General features: G+C 45.5%; 1 protein-coding gene across 1 annotated transcript in view; it reads right to left on the bottom strand.

Moving 5' to 3' along the window:
• Positions 1-21669, bottom strand: part of ZZEF1 (zinc finger ZZ-type and EF-hand domain containing 1) — a 1627273-nt gene that overhangs the window by 1455670 nt on the left and 149934 nt on the right. The window contains exon 7 of the mRNA XM_078679684.1: positions 7226-7342. Coding sequence (XP_078535810.1) covers positions 7226-7342 — 117 coding nt within the window. The remainder of the gene's footprint in view (positions 1-7225; positions 7343-21669) is intronic.

Here is a 21669-nt window from a genome sequence, read left to right as displayed (position 1 = left end):
TGACGCGTAACGGAACTTCGCGAAGCTGATTGGCTCTCCGGTGTCTGTCAACATTCTAAACAGTCCGGAGCGGCCGCCATCTTGTCTCTCGGTACGATCGAGAGACAAGATGTGGTGAAAAACGAAGGGGGAAATGAAGGAAAGGGGGCAAGGTAGACCACTCCTGACCCCCTAGGATTGATGAGGGGGATATTAAAGTGCCCCGCGGGGCAAAAAAAAAAACAACATTTTTTTTTGCGATTTTACGCCGTAGAGGCGCGTCCCGGTACGCGAACCGGGCAGCTCACCGGGCAGCTCACCGGGCAGCTAACCGGGCAGCTAACCGGCAGCGTAGCTGTCAACATTGTAAACAGTCCGGAGCGGCCGCCATCTTGTCTCTCGGTAGGTTCGAGAGACAAGATGTGGTGAAAAAAGAAGGGGGAAATGAAAGAAAGGGGGCAAGGTAAACCCCTCCTGACCCCCTAGGATTGATGAGGGGGATATTAAAGTCCCCCGCGATTTTTCGCGGTAGAGGCGCTTCCCGGTACGCGAACCGGGCAGCTAACCGGCAGCGTAACGGGAGTCCGCCATCTTGTGTTTTTGGAGCGCCCGGTTCGCGTACCAGGTAGCGTCCCGGTAAGCGTAACAAGGGGAAAACCAAGAGAAACAGTAAAAAAAAAAATTAAGGGAATAGATTTCCAGCAAACTTGGCAAAATTGTAGGGACTGTTTGTTTGATGTGCCTTTGCAAGGCCTCAAGATATGTGCACGTGTGGATTTTGTCTAATTAAGGTTAAAAAAAATATATATATCTGTAAGCGTGCTCCGGCACGCTTACGTTACGGGTTTTGTTTGCGCTGCAGAGCCGATACGTCACGGTTATGCGACGCGTCATGAGGCGTCTCACGTGGCTACGTGATACGTCACGTAATAAAGAATATATTTTACAGCTATAGATATTAGCTTTTAAAAAACCAATGAAATTCACTGAAAAAACCATAGGTTATAGACCATATATAGTTAGGAATTTGCATTTACAAAACCTTGACAATTCACTGAAAAAACCATATGTTAGAGACCATATATAGTTAGCTGGACATTTTATTGACATAAAACCAATGAAATTCCATATATAGTTCGTTGCACTAACTATATATCGCGCACCCGCAATCCACTGCTGATGATGTCACATATTACATCATTCATGACATGGTCAGTGACATCACTGATGACATCACTGATGACATCTCAAATGACATCACTGATGACATCATGACACACCAATACCAGTTACTACATACGCACTCACTGATTCCTACGTCTACACACACATTCACTCATTCACCCATACAATCACTCATACATACAGTCACTCATTATTACAACACTATCATATGCACTCATACACCTATGCAGACACTCACACACTGCCACTCATCCATGGAGTTACTCACACACCTAGTCAGTCCTGTAAAGAATCAATCACACTTCCATTTCCTCATCTATACAGTTAAACACAGAACACCATACTTCAGTGACATCACTGATGACATCACTGATGACATCTCAAATGACATCACTGATGACATCTCAAATGACATCACTGATGACATCATGACACACCAATACCAGTTACTACATACGCACTCACTGATTCCTACGTCTACACACACATTCACTCATTCACCCATACAATCACTCATACATACAGTCACTCATTATTACAACACTATCATATGCACTCATACACCTAGTCAGTCCTGTGAAGAATCAATCACACTTCGATTTCCTCATCTATACAGTTAAACACAGAACACCATACTTTTCACACATATACTAACACATACTTACTCTCTTATACAATCACTGATACAAGTACACATTGATATGCAATCACTGATACAAGTACACATTGATATGCAGAGTCACACACCTCCCAGCCAGCCACACACACACTCAGTCTTCCATACATCCACTCATTCTTCAATATGTAAAACATATTTAAACTTTACAAAAACACACAGACACTAGATGATGTCATCAGTGATGTCATTTGAGATGTCATCAGTGATGTCATCAGTGATGTCACTGACCATGTCATGAATGATGTAATATGTGACATAATCAGCAGTGGATTGCGGGTGCGCGATATATAGTTAGTGCAACTAACTATATATGGAATTTCATTGGTTTTATGTCAATAAAATGTCCAGCTGACTATACATGGTCTCTAACATATGGTTTTTTCAGTGAATTGTCAAGGTTTTGTAAATGCAAATTCCTAACTATATATGGTCTATAACCTATGGTTTTTTCAGTGAATATATATATATATACCTATAGATATATGTACATATAGATATAGATATAGATATCCAACACTCCAGGAAGCACTAAAAGGAAGGCCACAGGAAGCTTGATAAAGTTCATTTAATAAATCAAACACTTGCCAACAGTCATTGCGCAAAACTCCAGGCTTCTCAGTCTTATTCCTTTGCCAGACGCGTTTCAGGAAACATAAATCCTTTCATCAGTGGCAGATTGCAGAAATGAAAAATCGCGCTGAAACTTTCCAATTTAAAACACCTGCCCATGTGGGTGTGGCACTCCCACTGCCTCATGGTGTTTGTAGTCACTTACTCCCAAAGGGTGCGCTATTCACTCCTTTAATAAAGCACAAAATAAATTCCAATAGGTATAGATATATATATCTATATGTACATATATATATATATATATATATATACCCGTTCCGCATGAATTTTAATTCAAAGTAGGAATGCAATTATGTAGATATGTATATAACTAATGTATGGAAATATGCTTGTACGGAGTGTGATTGGTTCAAAGTGAAACCTGACAGGACAGAGAAGTAGGTTTTCCTTTTTACTTTGTTTCCTTTGCTGCTCCCCACTATGGGCTTTGAATTACTACAGTAATGAGTAATGAACAGCAGCACTAAGTGGTTTGAAACACACTGGATATATCGTACTTGCATATGTAATTTTCTCCTTTACGTCCTTACATTCTGAATGATCTTTCCGTTTTTCTGTGCTATTATCACTTTTTACACTACTTTATTGCATTATTTCTTGCACTGTTTTTCTCTGTAAATATGACATTTACTTTTCAACATAGGACAATAGCCGATCCACGGCTTTATTTTCAATTTACCTTAGCACTTAGGGATGAATTGTATTAGATCCAACACTTGGATATACACCCTTACAATATGGCGCCCATAGAGGCACAGAGGGTTAGAGTCCTATGTTTATGTCAACTTTTGCAGATTTTGTATTTGTATGAGATGTTTTGAGAGCAATAATTGACACACTGACGAGGGCTAACGCCGAAACGCGTCTGTGCTTTTTCTGTTCCTGAATTAAAAACTTGGACACCTCTTAGCTTGTGAGTGCTGCCTCTTTGAAGCAACGTACGAAGAGTTGAGCGTCATATATATATATATATATATATATATATATATATATATATATATATATATATATATATATATATATATATATATATACACATATATCTATATGTACATATACATATATATATGTATATATATATATATATACACATATACACACACACACACACAAACACATATATACATATACAGAAATTACATAGTACAATAATATGCGCCCAAGAAGGGTATATACAAATGACCACAACAGCAGCCATGGGACGAAGGTGAGACAACGGCGAGCTGGAAACCAGTCACATGGCCCCATCTAAGGGGAGAGGGCGGGGTAGAAGTCACATACCCCAGAAATCCAAATGAGCAGCAGAAGTAGCACTACCAACTGAATGGGTATGATTAGGCAGTCGAGAGACAATTGAAAATAAACCTGCAGTGGAGAAACAACCCTGCTAGAATAGAGAAATAAGACCACAAAGGAGAATTGAAAAAAGGGTCAAGATGAACAGGGCCAAAACATGGGAGTCCTATTCAGATAGCCAGTCCTCTGCGTAAAAGTAAGTAGTATAGGAAGACCAACAACAGAAATGAAGGTCCAGCCAAAGAGCAAGAGTAAAGAACTGAAGTAACAGAAAGAGAAGTGGTTCCCACAGCCTAAAAAGCATGAAGGCCAGACGCAAAGGAAAGTCACCCAAGATGGTACTCAGTATGCTGATTAGGACCAGGAAAACTAACCCCCAAAGAGGCTACAAATGCAACTGCGCTAGCAAGAAGTGGAGAAAATTCCATGGAAAAGAATCCCAAGGGATCACAAACCTCCATATGATCCAACCCAAAGTGGACGGGTAAGGAACCCATGTATGAGAAGAACAGAAGATGAAATTAGCCATAACACCCAAAAAGGGTAGAAGGAACATCTGAAGAACAGCCAGGCCAGGAACTAAACATTAGGGTTGGTATAAGATGTGTCATAGAGATGAATCCAATCAAAAGTGAAAACAACCACAGCTTCGCGCAAGGTAGAAGCAGAGAAAACACAGGCCATGCGGAAGAGGGAGGGCAGACCATTCCAGGATAAGAACAAGGGATGGCCTCAAGAAACCTAGGAGAGAAAAAGGGGGAAGAGAGAGAGAGCGGGTACGGACCAGTCTTGCCCATGTATAGCGAGAACCAGCACAAGAAGTGCTAACATCTGAACAAAGCAAGAAGGAACATCGCTTAGGGCATAAACAGGCAATGTACCTTAAGTCAAGAAACATGCCCCTTCCCTTGCATCGGCTAGGAAATAATGGAGAAACACTCAACAACAAGGGACTCGGGGGGGGGGGGGGGAGCGGTTGAGAGCCAAGTACCCCCCGTGCCCCATCTTCCAACTTGCACCGGTGCACCAAGGCACGGCATGTGGAGTCCCCTATAAGGGGTACTATGATGTCAGAAACATATGGAGAAATATGTGTAAGGCATACAGACGAAGTACCCTATAAGTTAAGGAACAGTGCAAGCGCATGATACCATGAAAACACCCCAATCAGAACTTGGGTAGAAAGCAAAGAACAGAGTGCAGCCACTGGTATAGACACCAAACTGGGTCAGAAATTAAGATGCGTCCCAAAAAAAACAACCAGGAACCACAACCAATCATCGACACAGTTAGAATACAAGAAAAGAAAATACCTACCGGGGCACCACACTGGACGGCACACGGAGGGACGAGTGAAAAGAAGAAGCCAACTGGCACTGCCCTATAACAGCCCACAAAGAAGGGAATGAACACCATTCCCAGCCCGATCTAGTATGGGGGAAAGAATAGGGTAGTATGGCAATCCAGTATTACGATTTAACTCCACTCGACTATCTCCAAAACGGCGTAAAGCAGAGTCCGTTTGAGAGCCAAACAGATATTGACCATTGAAAGGCATGTCCACCAAGGTGGACTGAACAGCCTCAGAGAAGCTGGAGGTACGCAGCCAGGCATGCTGGCAAAGACCTACCGAATTGGCCATGGCCTGTCGCGCATAATCGGAGGTATCCATGCCATAACAAATCAGTAATGTACCACCTGACAGCCATCCTGGATCAGCTGAGAAAGAGAGTGACACGAGAATCATCAGGGACAGAGGGGAGAAGGCACAGGACCAAATCCCACAACACATGAGAAAAACAGCCCAAAACACAAGCCATATTAAAGGACCGTAAAGTAGAGCTGGTAGCAGAAAAGAGAGCTCAACCAAAAGCATCCAGACCTTTAGGCTCTCTGTCCAGAGGGACGTTAGGCACGGCACTGATGTTAGGGGAGGCTGTAGCAGCCTGACCCACAAAGCTGTGCGGAGTAGGCTGACGGAAAAGGCAGTGCGGGTCACCAGGAGCAGGATGAGGTCTATGAGCTACAGACTGGTACATGGAGGCCCTCGAAATGGGTTTACCCCAAGTGGCCAACAGAATATCAAAGAAGGTTTAGCTGAAGGGAAGCGAAGGCTGAGTTCTCAGCTAGCCCTGGTGAAGCACCCCAAATAGGGGATCAATGTCTACTTCCACAGAAGGAGGCTACAGCCCCAAAACTACGTCAACTCCCCACAAAAGCCATGCCAGCCTCCAAAGTGAGGCAAGGAGGAAAAAACAGGCTCGTGGATGGGGAAGAATCACGGCCACCAGCGTCACCAAGGGCACAATGAAACACAGTGAAACTCCAGAGGAGTTTCACTCATGTCATCACCCACATCACCAAAATACCAGTGTGCCAAGGAGAAAATAACAGGGGCTCCTCCGAAAGCGGAGGAATATAGCCTGAAGAGGACTGTTCCATCAACGGCGTTCCCAACATTGATCGGGTCGAGAAGGCGACACTTCGGCGTTGGGGAGGAGACACAAAGTAGGGGCGATTGGCGACGTTGACCGAGAAGTCAGCGCCGGCAGATTCAACAAAGCCATCACAGGTGGGAACTCCGAAGGGCTGTGCACCTGAGCAGAGAAGGAGTCGATCACAGATTCAGGGCCTTGCAGACACCGAGGGAAGTCCTGCCAGTTTGGATTAGTCAAAGACTAACCTCTCTGGGAACTGGGATGAACTGAATTGACTTAGGAAGCAAGACTACGATTTAATCTATCCCAATATCATTTTATACATGGGAGGAACGATTGATAGATGGAAAGGACAAGGCTATGACATTAGGCTTCTAATCCCATACGATGTGATCCTGAAATCTTTGGTGTCTAATATTTGGATAATGCTGCAATGCGCTAGCGGTCTCCCACTCTAGAGTTGGTTTGATGGGCACTGTTCCGCAGGTGCCTCCTAATTTTAGTGTTTATTAGGGAGTGCAGCCAGGAATGCACAAGTCTGTTTGGTTCTGTATAATGCTGGGTTGCTTTGTGAAACAATTTTATAACTCTATCAAGATGTTGAGAAATTAGTCTTGGTAGAAGAGAACCAGCTGTTGCCCCTGGAGCTATGGTGTAATGGGGAATTCCCTAGTGAACAGGCAAATGGAACAGCCTTATGCATGAATAAGGCCAATTCCTATCCATTATAAAGGTCCAGTATCTGTGATTATTCTTACAGCCGACTTTCTATCTATGGTCTTAAAAAATAAATCTGGTAGTTCATACCAACAGTAAAACAAACTTACTACAGCAAAAACAAACATCAGGAACAATTAATATAATCTTGCCATAGATCCACACTTGTGTGCTTTTAACAAAAGCATTTTAAAGTATTGAGTATACCATTCAAAATCTGGAAACAATTTCTTGTTGCATGTAACTGATTCACTCAATTCGAGAGGAGGTAAAAGAATTACCCAGCTTACAAAAGACTTACCTAGCTATCCGGGCCAAGAAACCATCTACTTCTTCCAAAATATTTGGCGATAAGAAACTTGGAAACTCTGTAGATCCTGGCGTAAGAGACAATGGAGGCATGTGCTGCAAGGCTTTTCTGAAAAATCAAAGTAATCACACGTTAGCATAAACTGACCTTTTTTTAAATAGGAGTCGAGCTAATAAAATGGTACACAATGGTACATATTTAAAAGCACAAAGAAGTAAACAGACTATGTACACCCTTAGAGCAAACATTCATGGTGTAACAAGCTCTTTGAAATCAGGTGCCAGATCCGAGTCATAAGCAGAGAACGGGAGATAATGAAAAATGATAGAACAGGGCAGTGAGAACTGGAGTAAGAGAGATTGGAGAAGAGAAAAGATAAAGGAGGAGAAGAGAAAAGATAAAGGAGCATGTAGAGGAAGGTGAAGAAATTGAGGAATACAAAAGAGTGAAAGTGGGATAAAGGGGGCACACAAAGATGGACAGATGGGTGTGGAGTAGGTGGGAAAACTGTTAGGAGAGAAAGAAACAAACAAAAAAAGCCATGACAGGGTCAGGGAAGCATGACAAGAAAGGAATTTGAGAAAGGACGAAAGAGAGAAAGAGAAAATGATAGAGACAGTGACCGAAAGAAAAGGAGGGAGGTAGAGAGAGAAATAAAGAAAACATTGGCACCGATCATAAAGGTGTACATGTTTTGGGGTTGTCTAATTTTTCTGGCTCAGAAAGACAAGAAACTATTTCCAGCAGTAATGTAAGCTGAACATTACATCAGAAAAACCATCATATGGAGGAAGGTGGTGTGCCTCCTCCGTAACCAGACATGGTGGTATTGAGGGAACACGTTGCACATTACATTCCCAAGGAATTTCTTGCAATGGAGGCTTGTAATCTTTACCCATTATCAAATGGAAATACAAAGTTTCCTGAACAATTTCAGTTTTATGGGACCATTAAGACAACATTCACACCAGGCTCTCATTTCTTTTTTCGGATATATTTTATTTGGAGTTTAAAATACATACAACAGCAGTATACCAGTTACTTTCAAGACAGCAATATTGGACATCTTTTACAGTACTACAATCAATTATGTGACTCACTGTCACAGTGGGGTAGGAACTCGGAAGAGAAACATATTGTGTCTGACTTTTAGGTCTCATTATCTATGAGCAGAGTTATTGGAGGTGGAGGCAGGGGCTAGCCATCCAACATGGTGGAAGGCCTCTAAGTGATCTCCATTCGGCCCATATTATCCCATTAGATCCGGAGCAGAGCACCTCTGCAACAACTCAGAGTGGCTCCTAATATTGAAACTATGACTGGAGCCCAGGAGCCGGCAATCTAGATCCTCAGGAGCACCAGGACTGACCAAGGGATGCCCAGCTTGGACCCTGGCCTGCGGGAGGCCAGAACCAAGAGGCGGTGAGAGCCCTGAATCCTGGGCATGACTCAGGCCCCTTCTCCTTAGCTCGGGATCGGGGTGCCCGTTTGTGGGCTGGGAGGTGAGCTGCGACACCCACTTACACCTGAGACCGAAGTGGGGCAAGGCAATGCACCTTCCGCACATAAGCCGGCTGGGGAGCCAGAGGAGGGTTGAGTGGCTGGGCTTGACAACCGACTTGCTTCCCCAGGCCTGGACCAGGCTACCATTCCAGAGAGGAGGAAAAGAGGACGCCAGAGGTGGGGGTCTTGCTGGGATGCGTGGTAGGACTTTGACTACGAGCCGGAGATCTGCGGTGCTCAATTAGAGACTGGTGACGCCTAGCGACTTGTGACGCCGAGAGACTGGTGACGCCTAGAGATTGGCGATGCCTGGATCCCGCTAGCCAGGGAGGGCCTTAGCCCTCTAGGGTTCTCCCGGAGAATTGGGCCCCTAATTAGGTCTTGAGTTAACAAAGATCTTTTGTTTTTATTTCTGTCTCTATCTCTTGACTGGCTTCGCTGTGAGAGACAGCATTCTGCTCTTTCACAAGGAGCACATCGGCACACAAATTATTTTTGTTCAGTGACAGAGACCACAGTGGCGATATGTGCTTTTTTGACCAAAAAATATTATTGCTTTTTGCCAAGGCTTGTTATAATGGCGAGGGCCTGGCAGCTCCCACAACAATAACGTTTTGCAAAAACTATGTTAAAACAAGACACACATTGAAAAAACCAAAAGGCTGACCACCAAAGTCAGACCTATTGGCTTTGCCATTGTTTTTTTATTTTTATGTTTCCCATAATCTTGTTGAAAGTGGTTGCACTGATTTTGCATTATGAATATTTTTGTGGAATACTAGCATGCATCAACACATTTTAACAGATGACGATTCAAAGAAATGATACCTAAAATGTCACAGCAGTTTAGCAAAACGCTTTTTCCTAGTTGCGTTTTTTGTGAGCATTAAATTTGAAAACATAGGCTCAATCTTGCTTTCAAGCTTCTAGAAATGTTTGCACCTAATCAGAGAGCATTCTGGGAGCATTACACAGTCTCATATTGTTAAACTTTGCAAACATGTGTACATAATTTTTACACTGGGTCCAGTAGAGTCCAAGCTTACAACACTTCCTGAGCCCTCACCCTAATAATAAAGTCTTTGCATTAATGAACCCTAAATACAAGTTCAAACAGCATGAACATATGGACACAAATATTACCTTAACTGCAGACAATATCCTTCCCTGATCCATAATGTGGTACTGTAAACTGGCAGCCAAAGGGTTTGTGGTTAAGAGGGTTGGGCCTACTTGTCCCAAAGGTAAAAGAAACATGAAAACATGGTGTCCCTGACCCCAAATTATATGTCTTGGGAGTCGGGCTATAGAAATTTCACACCCCTGCTATTACTGCCAATATTTGCCCGTCCAAGACAGACTGTTGTTGAAAAAACAATAAAAAGATTGTTTCTGGAGGTAAAGATAGAATTCTTCCCATTTTAAGCAGCATCTATACCAAAGTATTTCCACCATAGTCACAAAATCATTTTAGGTTTGCGTACCTCCCACATCCCCACATTTGATACTTTAGAAGCTCAATCAAAAAACATCTATTTAGTCCACTTAGCCATTCTTCCTGTGATCCTCGGATGACCTCCAATATTTGGTCAAGTCTATTCTGGAAAGTATGAAGCCTAGATTAATAACCATTTTGGTACCTCTGGAAAGGTATAGGTCATTCACCAAGCCCAACTGGGATGCACTGGGTTCTAGCGCTATTTGGAAATCCACCATCCCTGACTGTGTGCATAATCTTCTCCCAGTATTTGCAAATCACCAGGCATTTCAATATATAATACACCTCATTCAGGTAGTTAAGCTGGACCAGGTGGTGTTTTGCTGAAAACGCTACCTCTTGGGCTGGTATTTTAGTGTCTATCCATCACTTTTCTGCTAGGACTCCCAACACCTTGTTTCCATTTTCTTTAAGTGGCACAAAGGGGCCTTGGTTAAATATATGTGTGATTTTCTTTTGGCTTTGAGACCTGCAATGGTAAAGTTTGCTGTTAGCAGAGTAAAGGTGGGGATTCTGCCTTGGTTAGAGAGTTGTGGCCCTAAGACTTGTGCTAGCAAGGAGCATAACTACAGAGGTGTTCATTTGGTCAAGCTGCCTACCCTGCTCAGAGCGCTATACGAAATCAAAGATGATCTATTTGCCATAAGTATTTCGTTTGTTAATGACAGAAGTACATGAGTGTAGATATTGTTTGATGTGCAATGAATGGAAAGAATTTTCAGCTGGAGATACTGGAGTTGAGAAAAGGAATATGAAGTATGATAGGTTCATAGAGATTAAATCGTGATGAAACTTTTGCAATAAGTTAAAATTAGATTTGAGAAACAGCTATTCCTCAGAAAAAAGTCATATAAAACACTAGTGGTGTGAAAGGCTGAATTCAATGACTGTGAGCTGAATCGAGAGCCCGCAGTAATGCGATCTTCCACCTGAGAACTCTAAAGAACACTTTGAAGACAGGTTGAAAAAGATGGTTTCATAAGAGGGGAAACAGCGACATTGGGATGCCAGTTTGGAGACGGAGCTCATACAGGAGACAACGTTTAAAGAACTCCGAATGGAGAACTAGCAAGAGATGGACGATCAGGAGAGTGTAATTCGGCAATGCTGAGAGTAACTGGTACTGAGAATGTTCTAACGGTACACTATGGACACTAAGTAGCGTTGCTTCCATTTTAAATTGGATGTTTTGCTCATCATTTCCGCTCTCTAATTGTAAGGTTATCCCTGTAGTCCCGACGAATATGTATAACTCTGGACAGATATAATTTAGTAGCTATGTGTAGACATAGAGAATGAGAGTAGTCCGGGTGTAAGACTTGGGTTTGGTTAATGGTGAATAGCGTTTTAACAGTTGGGAGATGGTTGCGTGATGGAACCATGCATGCATTTATCATGCATACTGGTTCCACCCGGTCTTAACCACGCAAGTCTCAACCACACATATGCCTTTACCACGCATGCCTTTACGACAAAATGTGCATTGTTAATGCATGTATGACAAAAACCTCTGTAAATAACACTTATGTTACGAATTTTGTATAGCGCACAGCTGCCCCAGCAAAAGGGCGTCCCAGCACTTATCAGGTAAGTCTTACCCCACCCGATCCCTGCCCCCGCCAAAGGTCCTAAAACTACCCTCCTCCCTTCTGAAAAGCAACCCCCTCTCCCCAAAGACGTCCCTGCTCCCCAGTCCTAAAAACTACCCACCCTCCCCTAAGCATTAAACACTACCCTGCCCCCCAAGCCGTGAAAAGTATCCAGATCCCTGCCCCCCACCATGAGCCCCTCCGACTCCTAGAAAATTCCCTGCCCCCTCAAATCCCTAACAAGCATTTGCAATGCAATAGGTCTCACATTAGGAAAGTTTGAGCTATTAGTATTGTAAATGACACTTTTTTATTTATGTGTTGGTTTTGAAAATAGCTAAATTAATAGCTTTGTCATTTAGAATGCCAATAGTTATAACTTTCGCAAATGTGACACCTATAGCATTTGTAATGCAATATGTGTTGTATTTACGCGACTTTGATGTATTGATATTACAAATAACAATGGCTTTTAATTTTTTTAAATAATGAATACATAAATAAAAGTTATTGTAATTTATAATGGCAATAGCTTAAACTTTTGTAAATAACTTTTGTGAAGATTATGTTCAGTGTATTTTATTGTGACGAAAATCCAAGAATATAAGTGAAATATTAACATCTTTTTGTGAAATTTGTAATAAAGCTTGAAACATTGAGAGAACATATTTGAACCAGTTGTAGTTGAATGGTTGCACAGGTTAATGCTGTGGTGGCGCTAAGTGGCGACGAGTGATGTGGTGGCGACGAGTGATGTGGTGGCGACGAGTGATGTTGTGGTGGCGACGAGTGATGTTGTGGTGGCGGCGAGTGATGTTGTGGTGGCGGCGAGTGATGTTGTGGTGGCGACGGGTGATGTTGTGGTGGCGACGGGTGATGTTGTGGTGGCGACGGGTGATGTTGTGGTGGCGACGGGTGATGTTGTGGTGGCGACGGGTGATGTTGTGGTGGCGACGGGTGATGTTGTGGTGGCGACGGGTGATGTTGTGGTGGCGACGGGTGATGCTGTGGTGGCGACGGGTGATGCTGTGGTGGCGACGGGTGATGCTGTGGTGGCGACGGGTGATGCTGTGGTGGCGACGGGTGATGCTGTGGTGGCGACGGGTGATGCTGTGGTGGCGACGGGTGATGCTGTGGTGGCGACGGGTGATGCTGTGGTGACGACGGGTGATGCTGTGGTGACGACGGGTGATGCTGTGGTGACGACGGGTGATGCTGTGGTGACGACGGGTGATGCTGTGGTGACGACGGGTGATGCTGTGGTGACGACGGGTGATGCTGTGGTGGCGACGGGTGATGCTGTGGTGGCGACGGGTGATGCTGTGGTGGCGACGGGTGATGCTGTGGTGGCGACGGGTGATGTTGTGGTGGCGACGAGTGATGTTGTGGTGGCGACGAGTGATGTGGTGGCGACTAGTGATGTTGTGGTGGCGACTAGTGATGTTGTGGTGGCGACGAGTGATGCTGTGGTGGCGACGAGTGATGCTGTGGTGGCGACGAGTGATGCTGTGGTGGCGACGAGTGATGCTGTGGTGGCGACGAGTGATGCTGTGGTGGCGACGAGTGATGCTGTGGTGGCGACGAGTGATGCTGTGGTGGCGACGAGTGATGCTGTGGTGGCGATCCGCACTTTGGGTGCACTTTTGAAAGCCCTTACTTTAATCTCGCCAAAGCATCCCTAACGGGATGGCTTCAGCGAGACCTAAAAACTAGCCTACCCAGGAGCCCTTAAAAACTGTACCGCCCCCCCAGCCCTGAAAACTACCCTGACCTCCCCCAGCCCTGAAAACTACCCTGACCCCCCAGCCCTGAAAACTACCACAACCTCCCCCAGCCCTGAAAACGACCACGACCTCCCCTAGCCCTGAAAACGACCACGACCTCCCCCAGCCCTGAAAACTACCCCCAACCCTTAAAACTAGCCCCAACCCTTACAAACTAGCCCCCCAGACCTCCCAAAACTCGGCCCCAGCCCCACTTGCCTCACTGCGTCCTTTCCCGATACTTCCTCTTCCTGCTTCTGCCTAGCGGCAGCTAGCACCTAGACCACACACTGCCTTCACCACGCATATACATGGTTAAGGCGTATGTGTGGTTAAGGCAAGTGTGGTAGCGCTTGCGTTGTTCTGACTTTCCCTTGGGAGTTGTGTGATGTAACCAGGCATGTGTTTACCACCTATGCTGGTTTAACATGATCTTAACCACGCAAGTCTAAACCATGCATATGCCTTTACCACACATGTATTTACAACACTATACGAGTTGTTAAGGCATGTACGGCATAAACATATCCGTGGTTAGGACTTATCAGGTAAGTCTTACCCCCGACCCCTGCCCCGAGTTCTAAAATCAACCCCTCCCCCCCCGAGCCCTAAAAACTTCCCTGCCCCAGCCCTAAAAACTACCCTGCCCCCCAGCCCTAAAAACTACCCTGCCCTAAAAAGTATCCCGAGCTTGCATTGTCGGACCACGCCTGGATCTGCCTGCTTTGATCCGACTGTTTCCCTTGGAAGATGCATGGAATTGGAGTATGATGCCGGAGCAGCTTTGGAAAGTAGAGTTGCTGGCCACTGAGGAGCATAGAAGATGTGGTGCAAGTGGGCCGTTTTCCCTTTGGTGTGGATGTTTAGCATGAACGAAAAAAGGTCAAAAGATGTGTATGTATACCGGATGATTTGATCAAAACATATTTTTGTACGACCTTGGGAGAGGGATGGACTGGCAAAGAATATGGGATTTATTGTTTTCCTTTGTTATAAGCGCTTTTGCCCCAGAGGAAGTTGTAGCGATGCAGTGAAACTGACTCTGTTTTTGGAGACATTGGCAACTAAATTATGTAAGCTTCTATTAGCTGTGTTGAGAGAAGCTGTTGTAGAACCTGCCCAACTCTTGAAACCATGATTGACTTCCGAGCATTGAGAGGAGGATCCTGTCTGGAGAATAATTTAAGACAAGCTTTTGTTATTTTGACTGCCTGGAACTGCGTTTGAGCTTGCAGTAGCTAGCCCTCCCCGGTTGTGTAATAACAGATAACCTTAATTTGAATGCGTGTTGAGATAGGAATAATCTGAAAGCCTTTTCTTTTTCCAAGATGTGGGAGAAGAAACCCACAGCTTTATAGGAATACTGCCCCCTGCCGATTTTTGCATGTCAATATTCAATAATTGAAGAGAATGAAGCATAGGTTACCAACGTTATACCCCTGTGACTGTAGTTGTCTTTGCCCAAAGGGGAAGATAGTTGAAACTGTCCACACTCACGGGATGAGTGGGGAATGGAGGCAGCTTGCTGAGGAACTGCGAGCTGTCTCCAGACTTCAGGATTGGGGGTGTTTTCGGCGAGGACCTAGAGTTATGTATGCCGCCACAGGTTGTTGATGATAAGATTTACGCTAGTATGAGGGCTTGTCTTTAGACTGAAAGGGTAGGAACTGTAGAGATCGCAGATACTTTCTTCTAATCAGTGAGAAAAAAGATGTAGGTCGTACCCGCGGCAATGTATGTGACCGTTTCTGTTACCATCAATCAATCAGGAGTTTTGTATAGAGCAGCTACTCACCGGTGAGAGTCTCAAGGCACTTGGGGGGGGAGCTCCGTAGGGTGCTGGGGTCATCTAATGAGCCAGCTCTTGAGGTCCTTCCTGAACTGGAGCAAAGTAGGGCTTTGCTGCAGGATGAGGGGGAGGGGGGAAGGTCGTTCCAGGTCTTGGCTGCGAGTTAGGAGAAGAACTTTCCACTCTTTCTGGTCTTGTAGATGTGTGGCATGGTAGACAGAGAGAGGCCGGCTGATCGGAGGTTTCACTTGGATGCGTGGAAGGAGAGGCCGTTGTTTAGGTATGCTGGTCCAATGTTGTGGAGGGCCTTGTGTGCGTGAGGAGCTTGAAGGTTATTCTGCTTTCGATAGGGAGCAAATGGAGGTCGAGAAGGTTTTGGGTGATGTGGTTGCTGAAGGGGATGTCTAGGATCAGTCTGGCAGAGGCGTTATGGACCTCTTGAGCTTGTGAAAGAATTCTTTGCTGATTCCGGTCTAGAGGGTGTTGTGGTAGTCCAATCTGTTAGTGATGAGGGTGTGTGTGACTGTTTTTCTGTATTCAGAGGGAATCCATCTGAACATTTTCCGGACTATGTGGAGGGTGTTGAAGCAGGCCGAGGATGCGGCATTGATCTGGCGATTCATTGTGAGTGATGACCCAGTATGATGCTGAGGTTTTGTGCATTGTCTGTTGGGGTGGGGGGCAGGGGGTTCCAAGCATAGGGGCCACTAGGTGGCATCCCATACTGACGGGGTAGAGCCAAGGATGACTTCGGTTTTCTCAGATTTGAGTTTCAGGCAGCTGTCCTTTATCCAGGTGGCAATGGCTTTCATCCCTTCTTGGAAGTTGAGCCTGGTGATGTTTGGTTCCTTGATGAGGGAGAGTATGAGCTGGATGTCGTCGGCGTAGGAGATGATGGCCATGTAGATGTTGAAAAGGGTGGGTCTGAGGGAGGATCCCTGGGGTACTCCACATCTGGTCTTTGTTGGTTCTGAGAGGTAGGGCGAGAGTCTGACTCGCTGAGTTCTGCCTGTGAGAAATTAGCGTATCCAGTTGAGGGCCTTTCCTCGAACGCTGGCATCATGGAGTCTGGAGGCTAGTGTGCAGAGGGAGACTGTATTGAAGGCAGCGGAGAGGTCCAGGAGGATGAGGGCTGCCGTTTGGCCCTGGTCGAGTAGGGCGCAGATGTTGTCGTTGGCAGCGAGTAGGGCGGTCTTGGTGCTGCAAAATCTGGATTGGGAGATGTTCAGGACGTTGTAGGCTTCGATGAAGTTTGCTAGCTGGGTGCTGACCGCCTTTTCGATGACCTTGGCTGCGAATGGAAGCAGTGAGATGGGCCTACGTTTTTTAATTCTGTCGGGTCTGCGGAGGGTTTCTTCAGAAGGGTGTTGACTTTGGCGTGTTTACAGTCGTCGGGGAATGTGGCGGTCTCAAGGTAGAAGTTGTTCGTCTGGCGTAGTTCGGGTTCGATGGCCGTGGCAGCTCTGTGGAAGATGAGGGGGGGAGGGGGAACAAGGGTCTGAGGGTGCTCCACAGTGGATGTTCTTTTCAAGGTGTATTCCTTCGTGAGCGGGGTCCAAGTGAGTAGGGTCTGGGAGGAGACTGAAGCGATGCAGATGTCCGGGTTGTCGAAGCTGTCGTAGAGCGCCTTAATCTTGAGGTGAAAAAAGGTGCGGAGTCATTTGCAGGGGTCTTGGGAGGGAGGGATGGACGTCTGTTTCGCGGACGGGTTTGGCAAATTCCTGGATGATGGAGAAGAGTTCTTTGGAGTTGTGGGTGTTGGTGATGATTCTGTACTGGAGGAAGTTCTTTTTGTGGATTTGATGAATTGGTGGTGTGATGTGGTGGGTGTTCTGTAGGCGGTGCATGTTTCTGGGGTTTGCTGTTCCTCCATGTCTTTTAGAGTCGTTGGCAAGATCGCTTGGATTCTTTGAGTGCTGCGGTGAACCAGCTTACTTTCTTGATGTGCCATCCTGTAGCTTTCTTGAGGGGAGCGACTGTCTGCGCAGTTAGTAATCAAGCAGTGGAGGTTGCGTGCCGCAGTGTTTGCATCTGGCGTTGTTGGAGGTAGGGTGGAGGTGAGCTGTTTTTCTGCGACTTTGTTCCAGCTTCTGCGGGGGAGCCTCATTTATGGTGGGTTTTCTGAAGGAGAAATGGATGCAGTGGTGGTACGTCCAAAGACGTTCTGTGGTGTGGCTATAGGAGACGCTGTTTCCTCCTTCGTAGAAAGGGTTGAGTGTGTGTCCCGCTATGTGCGTGGGGGCAGTGACAAGTTGCTTCAGTCCTATGTTAGCGAGGTTCTCTAGGAGGGCAGTGGTGTTGGGGTCGTCATGGTTGTCCAGGTGGAAGTTTAGGTTTCCGAGTAGTATGTAGTCTTTGGAAGCAAGAGCGTGGGGTGCAATGAGGTCAGCAATGGTGTATGTGAAAGGAGTGCTGGTGCCAGGCGGCCTGTAGAGGAGGATTATGCTGAGGGTTGTTTCGGGGTTGGTCAGAATCTGGAAGTAGAGATGCTCCATGGGGATCGTAGCGTCATCCGGGTCAGTGGTTGTCATGCGGAGGGAGCTTTTGTGGACGATGGCGATGCTTCCTCCTGGGGGGGTGGGGCATTCTTTTCTCAGGATCTTGTATCCATCTGGAATAGCGATTGCGATATCGGGCGCAGAGTTGGCCTTGGTCCAGGTTTCTGTGAGTAAGGCGTGTGGGTGTTAAGGGGGTCCCAGATTTCTATGGCGTGCATGTGTAGGGAGAGCATGTTGAGGAGGATGCAGTTCAGTGGTTTGTGTGGGATGACGTCCGGTTGGCTAGGTGCTGCTACTGAGGTCCGGAGGTGGGTGAAGGTGCAGCGGCAGGGTCAGCATGAGAATCGGGCCTTGGGTGTCGCTCATTGTCAAAGATGGCAGTTGTTGCTACGTCCACGATTGAGGGCGCGGAGGGTGCTGGACACTTAACGGAGGCGGATCGGAGGACCAGGGACCCTGGCGCTAGTCGCGGTCAGGTAGAAGACGGGCTTGCCTTTGGCACGCCAAAGGCGTGCCAGCGGCTAGCATTAAATAGGGGTCAGGCGGGAAGGACGCGCTGGAGGACCGATGGGCCGCGGGAGCAGCAGCAGTGGGGAGTGCGAATAATGGGGAGAAGAGAGCAAACAGAAGAAAAAGAGAGGGCACAGAAAAACAGCAGAAGAGCAGAGTGCTCTCCCACTAGACCACCAGGGATGAGGTGCAGGCAAGAGCCTGTGGGTGGAGGAGGGCTTCGAACCTACAGCCAAATGGAGAGCCCAGGACTCACAGGGTAGCACTTACTGGTGGAGCTGCGTGGGGGAGAGTTGACCAGGTCGGATGGAATAATGTTAGAGGGAAGTATGTCCAGAATCCTGGACTACAGTTGATGGTTAAGAGATAATTATTTGAGCTCTGCATACCATCAAGACTGCCGAGTCTGTCAGGTGACGTAATCTTGATTGACTGTTGACCTGTGGCATGAGATGTGTAAAGGCAGTCTTATGTTAGACCATATTCGTCTGTTGTAGCACCCAATTTAATAAGAGAAGTTGCAAAACAGAAGGCAATAGGGGGACTATGTATGCTACATAGAATAGGAGCCTGCTCTTATGATTTGACTTTATGACTGGTGAAGGGGAATGGTACATGACTATGACACTTTTGGGTCAGTAGAGATTCCAGTGACAGTGATCTAATAAGGTGGCCGGTGAATTTTTATTGGTGTTTTAAATGATCTATTTGTGGCATAAAAGGGTTCACAGTCCATATTAACTACCATTATACCATCAGGTCTGCTGGTATAAAGGATTTACGGCTCATGATGACTACTATATAGCACTGCCAGGGTGACTGGGTTTGAGGTTATTTTTACATCATGTTCCCTAATACACCTTAGGCATGGGAACAGCATACAGCAAATTTCCTGTTTGGCCTTAGAAAGCATCTGTTCTAAGACAGAAAGTGGCAGTTGGAAACTCTAAGCAGTTTTGACCAAGGGGTGTTTACAAATTCTCGTATATGGATGATGCTTTGGGGTGTGTGTAATCTTAGATTTAGGCACAAACTCAGAAATTGTGGTGAGATGTTGTGTAGGTGGTTGTAGCAGCTTAAGTGGTACCGTAAAATATCTGTGATAGTTGTGAAGCATACTTTGTAGACTCTAGGATAGTCTGAGAAAGAAAAAGATAGTTGTTTACTATGAACTAGGTTGCCATCAGTTTCTATGGACTGAAGCTCAAATAGCGCCAAGACGACTGAGCGAGATGAAGCGTTGTAGAAGCATTAACTCTACATAGCATGCCATGTGAGAGTATGTTTTGTTCCTGGAAATCTTGCGATGATCTTTGTCTTTTTATAATATTGGTAGTGAGAGAACCCCAATATAGTGCGACCATGGGTTGTCGCAAAAGGTCCATAACATAAAATAGCTTTAGAAAAGAGTTTATGATCCATGGAAATTAACTAATATATCACCTTAAAGGATTTTTTCCCAGGTGGGGAACTCTTGGGAAGGGAAGTTTGGAAAGGTGGTGGTATTCGAACACTGTAAATAGATCAAAATTATAAACCTTGTAGTAGATATTCTGCATGGAGCCTGGGTATCCCTGACTGATCCAGCAGCGTAAGGAAAATGAGAATGAAAAGCGTTGTTCCACCTGGGGATGTTTTCCCGTGGGACAACGCTTTTCGTTCTCGAACGCTTGGGAAGAACATTCGGAGGCCATGATAAGCAGTTGAGCGCCAATGTTGACTGTCGTCAATTAACATAGTCGTAGGCGAACACAGTCATCGACGATAACTGCCGTCAACACCCATCACAGTCGACGATACAGACGACAGCCAGCGCCGTGGACAAGACCGCTAGAGACGAGTCACCGACATCATGTCCATAGCAGTGGCCACAGCCTATGACGTCTATGACAACATCGTTGACAACTGCCATTGGAGATTGCAATGGGTCACCGTCGACGAAGCAGCCTCCTACAGTGCAGAGCCGAAGGGGCCTCAGATGAACCTGATATCAACTAAGCCCTTGTTGATAGGATAGGCGGCGTCAAATATGTAGAAGGCGGAGGCGGCCACAGACAGCGCAGTGCCGCAAGAACCTCAGACGTTAGCCCGGATGTCGACTAATCCCTTGTAAATGGGATAGGCACAGCTGAATTTGTAGAAGGCATCATCGACGTTGCAGTTAATCGACATCACAGTAACAGTTATCTTTCTCTACAATGGTAATGTCAACGACGAGGTAATCGTGGTCAAGGCTTTCTATGCTTGAGCTTAAGGCTTTGTGTCAACGGGCCCGCAGAGGGCATATAAGAGCAAACTCCAGGTGCCAGCCGAAGTTGTATACTCCGCATGTAGGTTCCTGGAGAGAATATTTGTGCTTCTTTTTAGAATTGTCCTTTATTGACCCGGGATAAAGTCTTTTCTAAGGACCTCCAGGGAACATAATAATTACCTTGCTCTGCTTATGTGACATTATGTAGAATGGATGAAGTGTCACTGCCTTCTTGAAAGCTGCTTTGAATCCATAAAAGCAGTATACCTTCTAGTTGAGGTGCAAAAACAAAGAATAGCCTCTTTGTGGGGGTTTTATTACTGAGCAAAGACTTTCTCCTACCACTGCTATAGGATCAAAGAACCTCTTGTATTGGCGTTTAGGCACGTTTTACTATACAGAGGTAGATAACTGAGTAGAGTTTTTGTGTAATTTCAACAAAATTATGCATATTCACATGAAATGCAAATTGTCTTTTTGCTCTATATTTTAGAGCCATATGTATCCTTGCATTAATTTTTGGTGCAAGAAGCTTTTAAACAAAAGCCTAGTGAGCAACAGCTGCTAGCATTCCTGTACTATTGCAAGCCTCGTAAAATCATAAAGATGTTACAAGACCTGCACGTCTAGTAACTTGAATAATCTCCTTGACCTAACTGTAATGCACTTGTACCGTAAACTGGTCTCAAATTGTGCGATCCTAGGGCAAATATTTTATTTCAGAGAGCTGCCTATTTTCTCATTATCACATTTGAGAGTATCTTCAATAATGCAAGTTTAGCATTTGTGCTGGTCAAAATCAAAACCTTTTATACTAAACGTTTGCTCCATGTATAATAAGAATATAGCCCACATATAAGGTACACATGATCCCTGACTTGCCGCTTAGCGCACCAATTGCATTGCCATCGGGGCAGGAGCGTTTCTCAGTTCATGTTTAAAAACTCACTTTTAAGAAATATGGGGCCTTACGCAGAGAATTTGGGGATTGCGATTTCCTAATTACGATTCTTTGCGAATCGCAATTAGGAAAT

The sequence above is a fragment of the Lissotriton helveticus genome, chromosome 3_1 (genome assembly GCF_964261635.1).
Source record: "Lissotriton helveticus chromosome 3_1, aLisHel1.1, whole genome shotgun sequence".
NCBI lineage: Eukaryota > Metazoa > Chordata > Amphibia > Caudata > Salamandridae > Lissotriton > Lissotriton helveticus.
Note: the sequence above shows the minus strand (reverse complement) of the source record. Positions and strands in the feature narration are given on the sequence as shown.